The sequence below is a fragment of the Cloeon dipterum genome, chromosome 4 (genome assembly GCF_949628265.1).
Source record: "Cloeon dipterum chromosome 4, ieCloDipt1.1, whole genome shotgun sequence".
Classification (NCBI taxonomy): domain Eukaryota; kingdom Metazoa; phylum Arthropoda; class Insecta; order Ephemeroptera; family Baetidae; genus Cloeon; species Cloeon dipterum.
In genome coordinates this window covers 24,097,304-24,116,554 of record NC_088789.1, presented here as the reverse complement: position 1 = coordinate 24,116,554, position 19,251 = coordinate 24,097,304, and the positions used below count along the sequence as shown (strand labels likewise).

General features: G+C 41.5%; 1 protein-coding gene across 4 annotated transcripts; it reads left to right on the top strand.

The window, feature by feature from the left end:
• The first annotated feature begins 4,706 nt into the window (after positions 1 to 4,706).
• Positions 4,707 to 18,465, top strand: LOC135941676 (uncharacterized). Of its 4 annotated transcripts, XM_065487303.1 has the most exons (10): positions 4,707 to 4,951; positions 12,948 to 13,132; positions 13,603 to 14,784; positions 14,839 to 15,078; positions 15,250 to 15,282; positions 15,461 to 15,742; positions 16,103 to 17,455; positions 17,512 to 17,585; positions 17,650 to 17,758; positions 17,837 to 18,465. In XM_065487303.1, the coding sequence occupies exons 2-10, from the start codon at positions 13,000 to 13,002 to the stop codon at positions 18,013 to 18,015; spliced, it is 3,585 nt and encodes a 1,194-aa protein (XP_065343375.1). In that variant the 5' UTR covers positions 4,707 to 4,951; positions 12,948 to 12,999; the 3' UTR covers positions 18,016 to 18,465. The 4 variants fall into 4 exon arrangements, with proteins under 4 accessions (XP_065343375.1, XP_065343376.1, XP_065343377.1 ...); XM_065487304.1 differs by lacking the exon at positions 15,250 to 15,282; XM_065487305.1 differs by lacking the exon at positions 15,461 to 15,742 and having other exon boundaries at positions 4,709 to 4,951.
• The last annotated feature ends 786 nt before the right edge of the window (positions 18,466 to 19,251 follow it).

Sequence of the window (19,251 nt, the reverse complement as noted above, 5' to 3'; positions counted from 1 at the left end):
TTACCGTGCTTTTCAAATGGCAATGGCTGTCTCCTTACCTGAAATCCGATTTAATTTCAAAACTAAGAGTTTCCCCAATAAGTGGCATACACCGTTGAACAGATCTCGATGAGAGGAATCGGTATATGGCAAGAAAATATGTTCAAGCACTGTACATTTTGGAGAAAATTGGAATTTGAATTTTTATTGTAGGAAGGTCATTTTTTTATTATTGCAAATTGTTGAACAAATTGTTTATCGGTCAATTGTTTAAGGCATCCAACAATTTAAATAATTTTCAATTGTTGCCCAGTATCATTCCACTTTAATTCAAATATAATTATTATTATTCTGAACAAATAAGTATTTTATTAATTTATTGTTAACTTTATCTCAATTTATTTTAGTTTCAACTATGCATGAAAACATCTATCAATTCAAACATGCCAATCTAATGGAACCAAAACAATGATTTTAAAATAATTAATAAATATTGCATATTATCAAATTATCAACTAATCATGCAGTTTTTGACTGAAATATATCATGGACTTAACTATATTTAATGTTGTTAAATAATAATGCAAAATTACAATAACTCAAACCGCCGACAATCGTTGGCTCACAACAAAAGGGCAGGACCGCGATCCTGTACTGCTACAGAAATAAAATTAGCTTTTAAAAGTGTCTAAGTCTTTAAATAACCCAAAAATAAACGTTAATTTGGCCGAGTGTACATAAAAACTTGTTTGCAGGCAATTTTTAAAAGCAAAATATTATAAAATTCATATATTTTCATGAATTAAAAAAGGGTTTCAAATCCTGGCTCTTATTTACCGGTTTTTTTATGGAGGCACAAAATATAATTCATAGTTGGAAGCAGATATCCTATTAAAAAAAAATACTTTTTAGTTTTCACTGCCGAAATAAACGTCTAAAATCCCATGCTTATTAATGTCAACCGGGTGGAACCTGCTCTTATTCAAATTCATGAGTCATTCCATCTCTCAGCACGCCGTGATTCATCTGTTTCAGGACCCGAAATTAACCTTTTTAAAAGCAGCAGGATTTAAAATTAAATTTAAATAAGGTTTCAACATAATACCTCATGCATTCTGCGTCTTATTGCAACACGGTCTTCTGGCAGAAGCGTAAACAACGATGGGGGCGCATGACGTGCAAATTAATTTCGGATATAAATTACGCGCTCCTCTGGTCACCCGTAATAATATGTCTGCGTATTTAAATCCACAAACGCGGCGCAATGGCAACTGTTACACGATGGTAACAAATTGATATTCGCGGCCGAGTCTCACACTCTGTGGCTCGATAATATAATAACAGGTGATATTCTGGCCTTGTCAAAAGATGACATCACGATTAAGCATGCATGCACAATTGTTTTACTTTGTGTCTGTGACGGGGAGGAAAATTATTTCAGGCTTCAGGCCTGGTAGGGCCAGCATTGATGTGTCGAATGTGATAAAAATAATATGAAATGCACGATACGCCAATAGACACGCTTTATCAATTTATTTTTACACATATTTCAAAATAAGAGCATGTGTGAAAATTTATATTACATTAAAAAATATATACTTTAAAATGATCAATCAAAAGATATGTTCTGTTAACTTTTTAAATAAATTTAAAATATAAATAAAATAACTCAAAAAGTATGTAAAATAAGAAATTAAATAAAATACTTTTAATAAAAAAAATAATTTTTATAAAAAAATGTTACTCAATTTTTGTTAATGTTTCATTATTTTAAAGCAGTTGCGCATCTCAAATGGTTAAAATAATGTGTTGGAAATGTTGCTAAAGAGCTTGATTTGTGTTCATTTGGGATGCATCTGTATTTTAGTAAGATTGTATTAATCTGTTAGCTTTATGCCGGTTGTTTTGGCCAGAAATAACTAAAAATGTAAAAGATAAAAACTATAGTTTTCCGTTTTTTTGAAAATCTGATTGTTAGAACTTCTTAAAATACCTGCGCATTATTTCTCTATTGATTTTTAGAGCCATGAACGAGTTGTTTTATTTTTATTTAGTCGTTGAAGCACTAACCTAAGTCCGTTTTATCTCGAGAAAAAAACCACCTCTTTGTGTGGTGAAACCAGCTCGCAAAAAACCAAATTAACAGTATCTCACCCGCACCGTCTGATTCTTTTTACCACGAAGCGTTCGCTTCCTTGTTCCGTTTTGCTGGTCAAACCGAAGCCAACCAGCAGATGCACGGTCTTTTCAATTTTCACGTGAGAGCAGAGCAGCGCAATTTCGCTTTTTTTTGTATCAGAGCTGGTCGGAGCATTATCAAAAGCCTTCGCACGTAATCACGTCCTATTAACAACGAGCGCATCTTCTTCCTAGTCAATTACCTAAGCAAACATTACCTGATCTCCTTCTCGACCTTGATTTGCGTTTCCAAACACGAAATACGAGCGCGGCTCCTCGCGCACGCACCGCGACGGACGCATTTGCACCATTTTCGAGAGGCTGTAATTATGTTAATTGTAAATAGAACATTATTCCCTCCACGGCTGCATTTCTGGATTCCCGAAAAACATTTTACGCTCGACGGATCCGGTGCATAATTCTGAACGTGATCGGCCTTGGTTTCTCGCTCGCTGCTGCAATTTTTGCGTTTTGATACCTAAATGGCAGGAAGATGAGGCTGGAAAAACTCTATGCAAATGCGGCTGCTTTTGCAATCAATGCCGCGCGTCTCTCGGCACTTGTGAAAATTCTCACAATTAGCGTGAATAATCGGCGACGGCGCTAAAAGGTGGCGATTTTTATGCCTGCTTAACGCTGCTTTTCGTACGGATGTGCGACGAGCAGGTAATTGAGCAACGGCTTGCACAAATGCCCAGCCAGAGAATCAAATCGCGCGGACAGTGATCGCTTCTAATGAGATTTCTGAAGATTTTTCTTCAAGCTGGTCAGTCGAGCATGTTTGCTTTTTGTTCGGGAAATCGAGAGTGTTTTGAGAGCAACATGTATTGACGGGATGGCTTGCGCATGTCTACAAATTTCCTTCACAGAAGGATTAAAAAAATTTGTTGAACTCTCTACCTAAATTAAAAAAATCTAATTTTAAATTTAATATATTAAAATATTAAAGTTGCTATATTTTTTTATATTTATTTATTTTAAAATATACAATTAATTATAGCAAAAAGTTATTAATTAATCATTTTTCAAATTTTATTTGTAATTCAATTGTAAATTGATTGCATTTATGTTACTTTGTTAGAATTGAATTATTGTATAAATTAAATGGTGATGCCTTACAAGTACTGAAGTAATTTAGATAATTTCTAAATATTTCATTTAGTTTTCTGACGGATATGTTGAGCTGAGATTGTATAAATTTTTTCGTAAATTAAAACCCAAATATCTTCTGATCAAAGGTAAGGTTAGCTAGCGACTTAATTACGTTATATTTAATAATTAAGGAACTCCAAGAATATTTAGGGATTATTTTACCTGAAAATTCAATATGTAACTAAACTGAAGAAAAAAATGTTATTTGAACTTTTTTTAACCTTCTGGTTTGAATGAAAGTAAGTAGTTATAGCGCTTGTTCTTTTAGTTTAAATTATAGAAAATCCAGGAAAATAATGCTGAAATAAATGCTGCAGTCTAAAAGCAAGCAAAAATTTATTGTTTTTATTTTTAGCCAACAATGGACCAAAATCTTCTAGTCAGTTTTCTTGCTATAATATAAATCACATGGGGGTGATCTTTGTGACTACTTTATTTATTTATTCATAAGATTGTAGGGAGTGAAAATATAGAGCATGCATCCTACACAACAAAAAAGTTTTCTTAAATTTGCTAGAACATAAGTTGTAAAAACTAGCCTGCATAAAGGGTCCGAAAATTTTAGAGTTAAGAGATTTTTGCTGGAGCAAAAATGTTTCAACAGTTGAAGGGATAAATCAATATTCATCTGTCCCAATTTTGAAGCATTTAGTTGGTTTGTAATTTAAAAAATATGGCAGCTTCTTTAGCCAAAATGTTTGTTTGAGTCGATTATAAATTACTAAATCAGAACATAAAATTCATAAAAATATACTTTAGTCCTCAAAGCTAAAAAACTGTCGATTGGTAGAAATTCCCAAGCATCTTTTCCTTCATCCATAGAACCTTTATAAATTGATTCAATAGTCTCCATATCTTTTAAATAAATTTGATTCAAGAAACTAGAAAAAGTGCGCGACTTAAATAACTGAATGAATAACAAATTGAGAATAAATTTTTTTTGGTATAATTTCAGTGCCGGAATTTTGCTAGGCAAGCTCTAAAAGCACTAATAGGACACTGGTCCCCGGCAAAAAGATCAAATTACCTTCGAAGCTTTAGCAAAATGAAATAAAAAATCACATGACCAGATGATCTCAACCTTTGGTCGCACAAGGGCAGAGTGTATTCATATTCACGCGTGCCAAATCTTTCATAACACCTTCCTTCCTCATAAAATAAAATGAGTATAATATGCATAATCGATCTAGCTGCTCATCATCAGCAAGCTATTTTTCGCAGGTTACGTCATCCCTGTGCATCAACTAGTATTATCAGGTGAGCTTAATTTATCTCGGCTCCGCGGACAGGTATACGCGCAAAGAGCAGAGGAAGAAGAAGAGAGGCGAGCGGATTGGGCCCCCGAGTCGACGTACGCCGCCACACTCGCGGCGTGCAGAAAGAATCGCAGGCGAAGCAGAAGAAGAAGAAGAAGGTAGAGGGAGAGCAGGACATCATCCTCGTCGGTTATAAGTGGAGGAGTCACCACGGGCCAAGTTCAGTCGTCGCGGGGTAACTGCCACGGACGCGCACTTTCCGCCACCTCGCACTTTTCTGCATCTTTCGGCGCGCTAGACGATGACGTGTGGAGCTCAGTGAAGAAAACTGTGGCCATCAAGCAACCCCGAGAAGAAACCCTTTGCTCAATCTTTGGCTGAACTTTGTGAGTAAATTTATTTACAACTTTATCGATCATCGTGCTTTGAGACAATTTATTTATGCTTAAAGATTTAGGCCTCTTTAATTTTAGTTTTGATCAGCAAACCTGTTGATTTTCAGCAGGAAACCGCATTATGAATAAAATAGTTCAATTAACTATCTATTTGGCTGGGATGAAGATGCAATTCTCCGAATACACGTTGCACCTGGCAGCCAAAGTGTTGGCGGCAGTACTTGTTGAGAGCGTTTAATCACTTTAATCAGCGCCTTGGCATTGCATGCACAATGTCCAAGCCAGCGCGGCTTGCATATCAAAATTCCGCCGCCGTATCGCCTGACAAGGCGCATTATTAGCAAATATTGTGTGCGTGCATTGTTTTATTGTCCTCCGGAGCGATTGCAGAACGAACTTTCCGAGCAGATCAATCGCCTCTGCGGATCTTGTTTCCAGAGCACCGGCTGCTCTATCTGAGAGCTCGATTTAATAATCTGACAGCAGACCATTATGCATGCCCGCCGCGTCGCTCGCTGATCGTAATATATTAGTTCAATCCGTGCCTATAATTCCAAGATAGATAATTAGATAAATGGATATAGAGGCGTAAATCGCGGCGGGAGTTCGTTTTATAGATTTGAATTTGGCACACTATATAACGGAAGGTAAAAATTTTTATTTGGGTTTTGGAATATATAAAATGAAATTGTTAAATTCTCTAATGTTTTTCCTTGAGGAGGAAAACCCCAGAGTTGATCTCTTTATAGACCAGGTCTTTCTTGAGGCTCATATTAAAATTTTGATCATTTTTCCTTCTAAAATTTCCCAGTTAAATTTTCTAAACCTTTGTTACTTCTGCAATTTTTTATTCGTTCAAAAAATTTCATGGCCACAAACGGAAAACAGACCGACATTTAATCGTTTTACTGCTCCTTTTTCCTTTAGGTGGGAATTAAAATCAATTAAATTAAATTTATGCTTTAGCGCTATCTCACACGCAAATGCTGTCCCCTACTGCGAACCTGCATGCGCTATAAATCTCGCGAGAGAGAACCGCTTCTGTTGGAAACGCGCGATAAACAAACACACACAAAGCTAAATTGATCAGACTAAAGCAGCCGGCCTAATGAATTTGCCGAATCGCAAATATACGCAGCGGGACACCCATTTCTGTTTTATTGGGCGTTGATGCCCCCGCCTTGACCGTGCAAGTTCAATGGCGGAGGAGCTTCTCTGGATTTATATTTCGCGGACGATGATGCATTGGAGCCGAAAAGGGCGAGGCCATTGCCATGTATTGCCAATGAGGCGCCGGTGGCGAGCGAGGAATCGCTGCACCCACTCTTGTGACCCACTCGCGGCGACTTTAACGAACGGCCTGCGCGTGTTTCTATATTATAAATCTGCCGCACTTACTCGCCTAACTGTTCCCGTCAGCTCTGAATGTGTATTAATCTCCAAGCAGGGCTTTCTTCGCCATTTCTCCGAGCACTGGCAAAATTTCTTACGTCAACGGGCAAACCTGTTTATTTTGTGCAAAAAGATGGCCGTGAACTTGTATCTTGTATTTGTAACCACGGCAAAAGACTAAGAGACTTTTGGCTGTTTTGTTTGAAACAAAAATCACAGCGGCATTCCATTATTGTTGAGCATGTAACCGGAAGCAGCGGAGGTGGATTTAGTTTTCAGGAATTTTCTCACATTTAGAGGAGCGACGACCTTCGTAAAGCTAAAAATTAAGACATGTGGCAAAATTTATATATAATTATTACCGAATTCACACCTGGTCATCAATCATGGGTGAAAATTTTAATTGAAACCCAGCATTAGTAATGGCTATAAATAAATATAATAGCTTCGGCTTCGTGCGTCCACGGGGCTCGATAAATAAATGCCAGCGACGTGATTTATCTGCTGGAATCGACACCAATTGCTCTGGATGCACTAAATGCACCGCGCAGCAGAGGTCAACTGACCCAGCTCTCGACGCGAAAAAGGTGTGCATCCATTCTTTGGCTTCGACGAACGAGCTTTTCTGCTGCCAAGAATTTTTATTGTGGTTTATTTTTCGTTGCCACGGTCATCCCAATTATTCAAATCGCGTATCCACCGCTCAGACGTACAGGGCCTCGAGACAAAAAGCAATTTTGCGCTCGATTGTGTGCCAAAGCAGGCGCTGAGCTGGGAATTAAAAATATAATCGGCGCATCTTTTGTAAATAAACTCTATGTGTGGTGTTGTTTTTTGTTTTTTCAAAGATAGATAAGCCGGCCGCATTATTATTCAAATTATTTGCGACGAAACGTTTATGCCGGTCGCGTCACGACTGGAAAATTCGCGCGACCTTCGCATTGATCGACGCGCAAGACGGTCTGCACGCGCTATGCCTGGGTCTAAAATATGTAATTATGAGCCGGCCGGCCGGCAGATGAGTCTCAGCAGGATCCTCCGGCGCCGGTCCATCTAGCTTCGCGTGCGATCTGAATCTGAATTTTCGCTTGCGTAATGACCATTTTTCGGCAGACCAGGAAAGAAAAAAAATCGTTACCGCATTTGGATGAGATTAATTGCCTTGTTGTGCTGACATCATTTATGCTGGTAAAAGATGGGCCAAAATGCAAATTGGTCGTTTAATTAGTCGAAATTCCACGAAACAATGAGCAGTAAACCACGTTTATGCAGCTGCCATGAACGCCCATTGTGCTGCAAAACTAGAGCAGCCATTTTTGCGAAAACCGTTTTTTCCTTGATCTTTTTTCGCCTTTTATGAGTCGGGGATGGACGGGATTTTCCAAAATATGTACAGACGCAAACGAAAAATTTTTTTAATGAAAAATAATTTAAACAGTTACCAAAGCCCGGTTATTTAAATAATTTTTTGTGAGAAATAATTAAAGAAATAATTTTAACTTAAATATTTGGGCGATCGCAAAAATTATTGAAATATTTTTTCTTGAATTTGAAACTTGGGTACATTTAAAAATAATTTGTTACTTCCCGTGCGTTTCCTTAGGCAATAAATACATTTCATGCTTAAAGTCACAGTCATGCAAAATTAAAAAAAATAATTAGAGTTACTTAATTAACATTCTTTGTCTTAAGTAATTCAAAGCTCAGCCGTGGTCATCTATGTGTTCAATATCTGCAAGCTAGAGAGTTCACTGCCGCACGAAATTCATAAAATCGAGAGTGTTCGTGTTGCTTTTAAAATTAGAAGCAACAAAAGAAAAAGCCAGCAGAGCAAAGAGAAAAGACAAAGGAGCAGGCAGCACTCTCACTGGCGTGTTAAATACTCGTCGGCCGCGGTCACAGACTAATGGGCCTCTGGTCAACGAACGTACAAGTCTACTTCAATTATTGTCAACTCGTTTTCGTGTTGTGCAACAAGTACCAGTGCAACTGGCCGCCGGCCGACTTCCTGCACTAATAAATACCTTCTGCCTGCGATTGTGAGACGAATGCACTTACGCAATAACCGGACGAAAACGTGCGTTTCGACTGGGAATTAACGGCTTTTATTCAAATATTTGGCCAGGTGACGAGAGTGCTCCTTCAGAATGATGAATGGGTCTCTTTCTCTCACGATACTGCTGCAGCTCCGTTGCATTCTGCATGTGCGTGTGCACTTTTGTTAAAAACGAAACGCGTGTTTCTCGATAGTGATGGGAACCACGTTTCAAAATTGCCTCTGATTTTTTATCGGGCGGTGATCCTTTAGGGCGGACGAGTAGGCACTACGAAATAAAATAAATTAATACACGCGTAATAAAACTGTAAAGGTGTTGCTTTTATTGCTCACGAATAGCGGTCAAAGTGTTCAAATAAAAAGGTTTTTGTCGCCTTTTAATTGAGAAATTTAACGAGCAATTATATAATTTTATTGCTTTGAATAACGAGGTCGTTCTTATTCTTATTGAATTACGCTTATCTCGATCAGCAGTAAATTTTGAGTGTCAAATTTGCACAATGAATTACGCAGGAATTTCGATGGCTATCTTTAGGGGCAATTTTCCATCATTATGTACCAATAAACATCATAACTGTGGCAGACGCCAATTCATTCCTCCACTCCCAATCCGCCGAATTCAACAGGTCATTTCTCTCCATGTCATTTATGAACATCATAACTCAATTTAAAACGGAAATACTTTTTATATCAAATCAGGAGGCAGTTAGAATGATGTCCTAATAAATTAGACGGGCGAATCAATTAGGCCCCTTATTTATTAGTTTCCCGAGTTTTAATCAGCAAACATTGAGGAAGCGGAGCATCTGGTATATAGCTGCCGTCCGCCGCGCGTCAGGGTCATTGCCTCCGCCACCAGAGACCAAACAACAACCGAACAACCTGAGCTCAGGTTGCAATCACAAAAGGCGCCTTGCTGCCGCACGCAAGCGTTGCGCGGATTAATGAAAACGCGCGTGAATAGCTGTACTCTCGCTTTCATCTTCGTGTTTTTTGTGCGTCCTTGACCCTGGCTGCGCTGCACCGGTGCAGGACACCGTCATTATTCTGCCAATCAGCCGCAGTTAGTTCCACTTGATTCACGCCTCGCAATTTGCTTTAATTAAACCCGTTGCATGCACGACGAGAAAATTGATTTTCACGTGATTCGTGAATAGTGACGAGCGGATTCTATTTTCTCCCTTGTCAGTCGGATAAAAACGGTTTGCTCGATTGAATTCTACATAGAATGGAACCGTGATTGACGTCCGTCAGTCGTAATATAAATATTTCTGAAAATTCGATCCGCGTTTACGTACTACAAAATGAATTGCAGCACTTGCCTGAGAATTACGAACAATTTTTCACGCTGTATTAACAAAGATTCCTTCTTGAGATCGGTGAACAAGGGAAATAAATCGTCAGACGAGCGAGCATTCCGGCCGGTTATGCGGTAAATCAAATTCCAATCTCGCATTATGATTCGACACTTCGGAGGCTGCTCCCAAGAGATAAAACAAGAGGCTCGTTCGCCATACATCAAATTGCACACATTCGACCGCAAGAGTATTATTTACGCTTTTCCGGCTAGAAATCGCGCCGCGGCAGTCGATTTAATTAATGCTGCATCACTCGACGCCTTGTTTCTGCCTGCGAGTGTTCACATGCATGACTGATTGCTCTCAAAAGCGCGGCTGCTGCACTGGAAGCTGCCCACTCGGTGTCCAGATGCATCGTGATTCTCGGCTCTTTCTCATCGTGAGGGCATGGTAATTAAAGCGGTGCTATATTTATTATTTTCCAGCCGCGCCCGGCGTGGAATGCCGCCTTTCCCTAATGAGAGAGAATTCGCCGAGCTATAAGCTAAGCGCGCTATCGTGATGCATTCGATATATTCAGAGACGCGATGAATATGTTCAAGCCCACATGCTAAACTCGTTCTCCGCCTCTCAACTCACCTGCTCTGCCTCAAAGCTCAATTGTTACCTGCTGATTCTCACTCGGATGAAAATTGTACGCATTTTTTCTCAGATATACACACAGATAGATACAACGCAGGAATTTTGAATCCGAGTTTCCCCTCCTTCAGATTAGAGCAAATAATGTCGTCCGCGGTCCAGCTCTTTTTACACGCATGCCTTCATAAAAATAACACGCACCACCTGTCACACTTACACAGGTATCACGTGGAAACTGCATGTCTCTTTCATGTCGCGAATGCATTTTTCTCGATTTTTAAGCGTCTCTCGTTTCATCAAGTTGCGTTCATTCGTTGAGGTGCGCCGCCGCTTTAATTACGTCTGCCCGCGGGGGATTGCGCAAATTACACGACTTTTGTGCCGCAGTAAATTTTCTTGACCTGCGGTGTGGGTCTTTTTCAGCACTCCCAGTAACAATTGAAAGCCGAAAAAGTGACAGTGAATTATTAGTATTTAACGCCGTCTTATCGGTCGTATACCGCGGCTCGTAGATCACGACCTACGTCCAAGGCTGGATTTTTTTAACAGCACGCATCCTGCCATTGAAAAAATCTCTGCACTTCCTTTTCGCGTTGATAATTATTCGATTTTTATCAAATGGCTCTAATTAAAATAAAAACAAGTTCAGAAGCGATTATTTTGAATTTTTGCTTACATTATTCACGCTTAACGCTCGAGCACTCAAATTGTTGGTTTCCTTCCAGCTGAATTACATGATTTCAAGGTCTAATTTTTGCCGAGAGTCGAGACGTCTCGACCGACAATCCTGCGAAATGTAGAATCCTGTTAAAATACCATAACTGATAAAAAAGTCAATTAACCCCGGCGCGCGGATAATTATTAGCACGTCTTCGGCGGCAAAATGCGTCTCCTGACGCAATAAACCTGAATATTTATGGTGCAAATTGGCAGCGGCAGGTTCTCCGCGCCACGCAGCCGCGCGGCCAAAGGTGGAGCAGCGCAAATTTATCGATTTCAACCGCAGGCGACGACAAAATGCTGTTGAGAGATGTCGGAGCCGGCCGCGTCGATCTCATGTGCACCAGTTGCCGACCAGTTGACAAAACAATAATCAAATCCCGTTGTTCGCTTCTATAATTATACCCCTTCCTCCAAAGTGGGCCTTACCTGATCCCTCTCGCGCAAACATCGCCGCCGGATTTCGCCATTTTGCGCCAGCTGGCACATTTTTAAATATTTTAACTAGTTTTTACGCCTAGCCCGGTGTCATAAAATAAGAGACGCCGAAACGTGTAGCGTTGTGGATAAAAAGAAGGACGCACAGAGAGCATTCCACGAGGTCATTATCCGGCTTCTCTGTGCAGCAGCACTTGAGTACTTTTAAACGAGTTTCATGAATGGCTTATAAGGCGGATAAACGTTCACTGAGACAACTTTTATTGAATGTTATCCCATCGTTGGTGTGCTCAAAATTTCACCGCTGAGTGCTCTAATTTGTTCCAGTGATACAATATCACGTTGGCAATTTCGCAGTCATTTTAAATTATTTTTATTGGTGTCTGTATCAATTCTATGATGAGAATGGAGGAAAAAATTCATTTCCCAGATGAATGTGACAAGGTCAATGCTACTATAAAAAGAACGGACGTCTCGATCAAATAAAAATATCTATGAGAAAAGCCGTAGAAGTCCTGACCTTTCCTTTACCTAATAACAGGTTTCATCCTAGAAATTTGCCAACAGCATCCAATTAAAATTCACTAGATGACGCGATACACCACTCTAAACACAATTTAATCGTTCGCCAAATTGACGTCGAACTGTTCTTTTACAACCTCCACGGGAAAAAATCTCAATCCAAAGGTGACAGTTAATTTTGTAGTAGCAGCTGTCAGTTGTATGTATTAATATTGATGATGCCACTTATTAAAAATGCACTTTGCTTGTCCAACGGTAAACGCAATAAACAAGAAAAAGAGGCAACAAGTACAAACAACTGCAAAAGAGCATTTTAAATGCACATGCAAGCGTGTGTGTGTTTTGAATGATCGGTGTAATTGCCGCGGTGGGCGCGAATGCTGTTAAGGCGCGTTTCTGATGATTGTGTGGCACTTGCTTCAAGATCACATGAGGTTAACGAGGCGCACCTAAGTCAGGTCTTCTGACCGATTATTGGCGGCTTCCAAGAGGAAAATACATGCAATCTGATTATTCCATATATACAATAGAACCACTAACCCAGTAGCTTTTCCTTGTGAGCAAGCATTCAAATCACTCAAAGGGTGATGTGAATATAAATTACGCTTGCCGTTAGAGTCCGTGAAATTGAGGCAGTAAATTATTTAATATTGGATTCAGCCCTTTAGCAACGCCGCATTCGATTTGGAATTGAAGCGTGATTTGGGTTTAAAAAAATGTACCGAAATTCGCGCGAAAAATGAAGCACGGCAAATCGCGTTGCGTGCTGCTCGACCGTTTTGCTATTGAGATAATGCCAGACTGCTTAAAATTGAAATTCTGACAGTAACTCCTCGGGCGATAAAAAGAGCATTGTTCCGCGTCTCCTCCCACTTTTTATTCGCATGTGTATTGACTCTGTTCTTTTTTTGGCATGTTGCAGGCTGTATAAGAGACAATTTATACTTCAAAGCACAGCCCACTGAAACCGCGACATGACCCCGAGACAAAAAATCACCCTCGGGTGGTTGCTCCTGGTGGGATGCGGTACCCTGGCCAGCGCTCAAGAATTCGACTACCAATACCACATGCCCATGCATAATGACATGTACATGCAATACTATAGAGGTGAGTAACTGTAATTTTTTCTTTTCAATATTAACCATCCATCCACTGCCGCGAGTGCGTGATGAATTTTTGCGAACCCTGTTCTCGCTTGCCAAAGTCGAATATAATATTTACGATCATTAATAATGCAGACCCGATCTGCGGCCTGTCGCGAGGTTTTGTCGAGCAAAAAACGTTCATTGTGCCTCCGCGCCAGGGGTCTAATAGCGTGCAATGACTGCTGTTAACGTGGTATTTGGCTAACGGGCTGCAGCAGCATAACAATGACTTCCTTCCCACGTTGACTAATTAAATCTTTTGCACCTGATAAGCAAGCTCGCATTAAATTTTCGCTGACAAGGCATTAACAATGGAATGATAAATAAATTGCGAGATAAATTCGTTCCTCTTTTTTTATCAAGCTTAACTGAATTCAATAGCACCTGTCATCACCTGCGCATTTTCTAACCACAATTTATATCATATTTCAGGTTTTGGAGATAAGTTATTCGGCAGAAGTAACGGCGGTAATGGCTTCAAGTGCGAAAGCGAAGGATTCCACGCTGATCCCCAAGATTGCACGAAATTCTACCGGTGTGTGAACTACGGAGAAAGTCAGGGCCTCACAGCCTTCGAGTTCCGTTGTAGCGAAGGCACCGTTTACGATCCTGAAATCACAGCTTGCAACCACCCTTGGGCTGTTTCTGGTCCTTGTCACGCTGCCCAGACTGGAGGCCCTCAGCCTGAACCCGAGCCTGCTGGTTCCGCTCAGGGCGGCCCTCCTCCTCAGAGCAACCCCGAACCCCCTCCGCAGAGCAACCCTGAGCCTCCTCCACGCAACCCTGACAATGAACCCGAGGAGCCCGCACAGAGCAACCCTGAACCTGCTCCCAGCAACGAAAATAACGAGGTCGAGGGATCGCCCAACGACGAACCGCAGAGGGATTGCAAAAGCGAGGGTTTCTTTGCCGACCAGGAAGACTGCAAGAAATTCTACCGATGCGTGTCGAACGAGAACGGTGGATATGACGTCTACAACTTTAACTGCGGAGATGGTACGGTGTTCGACGAGGAATCCAGCGTTTGCAATCACCCTGAGAACGTAAAAGCTCCCTGTGGAACTGGAACTGGCTCTTCGAGCGGCGGCGACAACAACGAGATGGACAACGAGATCGATAGTGGCTCCAGCTCAAATTCAGAACAAACCACGTCAACTACCACAACTGCTGCGCCTGCCCAGCAAGAGCAGACCACGACAACAACGACCACTACCACCACCACCACCACTACCACAACCCCTGCACCTTCTTCAGGAGAAAAGGAATCTGGAGAACAGCAGCAAGGATCTGGAGAACAGCAGCAGGGATCTGGAGAACAGCAGCAGGGATCTGGAGAACAGCAGCAGGGATCTGGAGGACAAGGCAGTGACTGCAAACCCTACAAGGGCGAGTGCGAGTCTGAAGGTTTCTTCCCCCACCCCGACGACTGCAGGAAGTTCTTCCGCTGCGTCGCGAATGGAAAGGAAGGAAGCTACTCGAAATACGACTTTGAGTGCGGAGAGGGTACCGTTTTCGACCCTGACAACAACGTCTGCAACCACGAAAATACCGTGCAGAGGGACTGCAGCAAGTCTCCGTCCAGCCAAAATCAGACTCAAGAAGGTGGCCAAGAAGGTATGTGAATATTCCTTTATTATTAGAAATGGGAATGATATATCTGCGTATAAGGTGAAGGAGGACAAGGCGGTGAAGGTGGCAACGGAGGCCAAGGAGGAGAGGGTGGCCAAGGAAGCAATGGTGGAGATGGAGGTCAAGGAGGCAATGGTGGAGACGGAGGTCAAGGAAGCAATGGTGGAGACGGAGGCCAAGGAAGCAATGGTGAAGACGGAGGTCAAGGAGGCGAGGGTGGAAATGGAGGCCAAGGTGGCGACGGAGGAAACGGTGGAGAGGGAGAAAATCAAAACAATGGTGATTATTTGCATTGATGTGGTTGAATGATTTGCATGCGCTGGAAGTTTGGATTGATTGCGGACTGCGGAGAGTAAAATGAGAATTTTATAAATGATTTAATATTAATTAGCATGATATGCATCAATAAAATAATTTGAAACTAAAAGAGGATGTAAATTTGCACTCTAGGTGGAGATAACGGCAGCAGTGGTGGTGAAGGAGGTAAGAGAGAATCAATATTGAGACCAAATTTAATTCAATTATTAACAAAATTGGTGGCTGGTGGTGAATGGAGATATAAATTTTTACATACTGTAGATATTAGATAACTTGCATTCACTAAACACATTGGCAACACGAAAAAAATATATATTACACAATTACACTCTTGCTTCAAAAGGAAACGGTGCTTCTGGTGAACAAGAGCAAGGAGCTGCAGGAGAAAAAGAAGAGGAAATTGGGCAAATTGAAGTGACTGAGAGTTCAGCCACTGAAGCTGGAGAAGGAGTTAGCGAAGGAGGATCTCAAGGGGGCAATGGACAGGAAGGAGAATCGCAAGTGTCTGAAAGCTCAGTCACTGAGGGGCAAAATGGCGGAGATGATGGAGAAACTGACTACGGCGAACCTATTATCGAGGGAGAAACCGCAAAACCTGTTACTGAAACTGAACAGGGTGGAGAAGGTAGCTTAGGAACTGGTGAAGGCAATCGCAACTCTCACAACCTGTTTAATTAAATCTGGTTGGCGAAATTATTCGAGCAGGAAATTATCTGTACATTAACTAATTCAAAGTTATTCAGAAATAACACTGCCAATAATTTTGCTGATCCTGATATCTGATTATACTTGAAAAGACTACCCATACTTATTCTGCTTCAGAATAGACTAGCGCTCTTATTTCCATTAGCTATTTTCGAGATTCACATCGCTTTTTGTGTTATGTGCAAATTTTAATTATTTGTTGCTTTACGTGTTTTTGTTTATTTTGTCATAATTTTGTTTAATTTGTATACAAAATTAACAATAATTTATGTATCAATAGGAGAAGGTGGTGAAGGAGGAGAGAGTGGACAAGAGGAACAGAGCGAAGAGAAAGGACAGGAGGGCGAGGGAGGTCAAGGCGGAGAAGGCGGCCAGGGTGGAAATGGCGAGTGCTCTGCTGAAGGATTCTATCCCACCCCTGGAGATTGCAAGAAATTCTACCGCTGCGTCGACAATGGCAAGGGCGGATTCACCAAGTACGAGTTCGACTGCGCCGAGGGCACGGTTTTCGACCCCGAGTTGAACGTTTGCAACCACGAGAGAGATGTTCAGCGCGATTGCAACAATGTTGAGCAACAGACTACAACTCAGAGCTCTTCTTCTGAGCAGACCACCGCCCCTCCTGCATCAATTGAGCAAACGTCTGCTCCTGGAGAGGAGGAAGGTAACAACAAGGAAGAGACAACTACCTCATCAGGAACCACAACTACCACTGCTTCCAGCAGCTCTTCGAGCGAGAGCACCACCGAGGCCCAGAAGGAGTCCTCGTCGTCTCCTCCACCACCCCCTAACTGCACCCCCGTCGACCCCAAGCCTGCCGAGGTGAACTGCACCAAGGAAGGATACTACCCTGACTCCACCGATTGTGCCAACTTCTACCGTTGCGTCGACTGGGACGACAAGGGCGAAAAGTTCTCTGTTTACTTCTTCCGCTGCCCCAACGACACCATTTACGACCCAGCCATCAACACTTGCAACCACCCTGAAAATATCGATCCCCCTCGCGACTGCAGCAACCAAGAAGAGCAAACCACCACTGAGCAGGGTCAGGAAACGACAACTGCTGGCTCATCTGGATCTGAAGGTACCACCGAGGGCACCACCACGACCGCGAGCTCATCTGGAACGGAAGGCACCACCGAGGGCACTACTGAGGGCACCACTACCACCACCACCGCAGCTCCTGAGACCACGACCGAGGATGCCGGACCTCCGGCCGAGCAGGTGCAGACTACCACTGAGGCTCAGCAGACCACGACCGAAGCTACCGAATCCAGCACGGCTGCCGGAAGCACGACTGCTCCCACTACAACCACGGCTGCCGAAACCACCGAGGAATCCACCAAGAGCCCCGACGAACAGAGCACCACTGCCGCCCCTGAGGAATCTGGCTCAACCGAATCCAGCGGTGGAGAGGGATCTCAAGAAGGAGAATCGCAGAAGGGCGAATGCAACAACCTCCAGCCCGGACAGCACGCCTACGTTTGTCCCACTGGCTTCAGACGCCATCCTAAGTACTGCAACAGGTTCTACCAGTGCACAGAGAAGGAGGAAACCGAAATCAACGTTCTGACCCTGAGTTGCCCCAACAACACTGTCTTCGACAATGACAAGCAGCAGTGTCTGTCACAAGGTAATTTGACAAATTGTAGAATAACTTTATCGATGAAATGACCAAAATTATTGCAGAGGAAGCCGAAAAATGCGACGGAGAATTTGCTCAAGAAAATTCCGGCAGGAGATTTAGAAACAGCAAGGCTGTTGTGAGTTATTTTCGCGATTATAATTTTTATAAATTCTTATCCAATTTTGTCTATAAATTCGCAGGTTCAGGTTGGCACGAAATCACTCTGTCCCGGCGAGGGATACTTTGCCTTTGAATCAGACTGCCAACACTTTATTAAGTGTACCAGGGATGCTAGGAACTACGTTTCAGGTGTGTTTTAAATTAATTAAAAAAAGCGATATTTAATAGAATAAGAATTTGTACTCATCTGCGTTTTTTTCCAATCAGGCTCGGTCAACCGTTGTCCGGATGGCTTCGTCTTCTGGGACGTTTCGAGGCGTTGCGAGCTGGAGAGACGAGTCGCCAGAAAGTGCAACGCTCGCAGCCGCGACGTGTTGTCCTGGAACTTGAACGTCGACTACTCAAACGTCGGCAGACGCAGCAGGCAGCTGCTCCGCATGGAGTGATTAATTAGACTGCCCTCACGAGCACTTGCCAGGAATTTAACGCAACAAAACAGCAAAAAAATCAGCCTCTTTACCAAGAGGCCGCGGGGTATTACAAAGGTGGAGGTTTAGTCTGTAGACGACATCGCAACAGGTGCACCCTTTTGAAAATCAAAATCGAAAAAATCTGAGGGCGTGCACAGTTGGAAAAATTGGCAGGACAGAAGTAAATTCATGATAGGCTGGTTACAACTGAACCGAATGAATTCATAAAAGTATTTATTTAGCACCGATTAGGAATTTTAGTTTCAAATTTTGATGAATTACTTGGTTCAGTTTGTGCCTATATTATCTCATTGTGCCATCTGAAACCTGCACTCTTTCAATCTTATTTATTAAACTAACGAAGCATCCGTAAAAAGGCTGTAAATATTAAGGACTAATTTTTCAAAATAAAGTGATACTATTGTATGTCTTTTGTTTTATTTCTTAATCGAGAAGCAATAATAATTATTCATTGGGAGGCTGGAGAGAGTAACCGTTTGAGTATGCAACCTGCGCGACTCAGATGATGTGCGGGTCTGCATAACTATTAAACTTTAAATCTTTTCACGCGGCTTGTGGCTCCGATGCTCAGGAGTAAATAATATCAATTTGTTTCAAGCCTCTTTGCAGACTGATTCTAGCTCTTTATGATATTACATTTTTTGAGTAATAATTAAATTTTGTTGAAAATTTCTTAAAAACAAATCAAAATGATAAATTATTGCTATATAGGGTATAATATATTTGAATATTTTATTGGAGATAATTATTCTGGTTTATTCTTGCTCGGGTCAATTGCATAAAAATACATCAAATATAATGAGATGGTATAATTAGCTTGTTTCCAAATGTAAATCTTAAATTTCACTAAGTGCACCGATTAAAGCAATGTTTGTATTATATTTATTTATTTTTTTAAGAAAAATAAATATTAATTTGTGCAGATTTTTAGTCAGAAGAGACTATCACAAAGGTGGCAAAAAGTTATCATGATTCAAGGATCAATATATTTGTGTTTTAATTTTTATTGGCCTGTAGTGATTACGTTAGAATCAATTTTTGCTTGGTGCTTTCGTGAAATTCCCACTACTTGTCATTTAAGCCATTCCTTAATTCATTTTGTCACAACTATTATCAATAGGTTTCTTGAAACAACAGCAACCCTTTGTTGATACTGACGGTGATTTAGAATTTAATTAGGAGAAAAAGAAT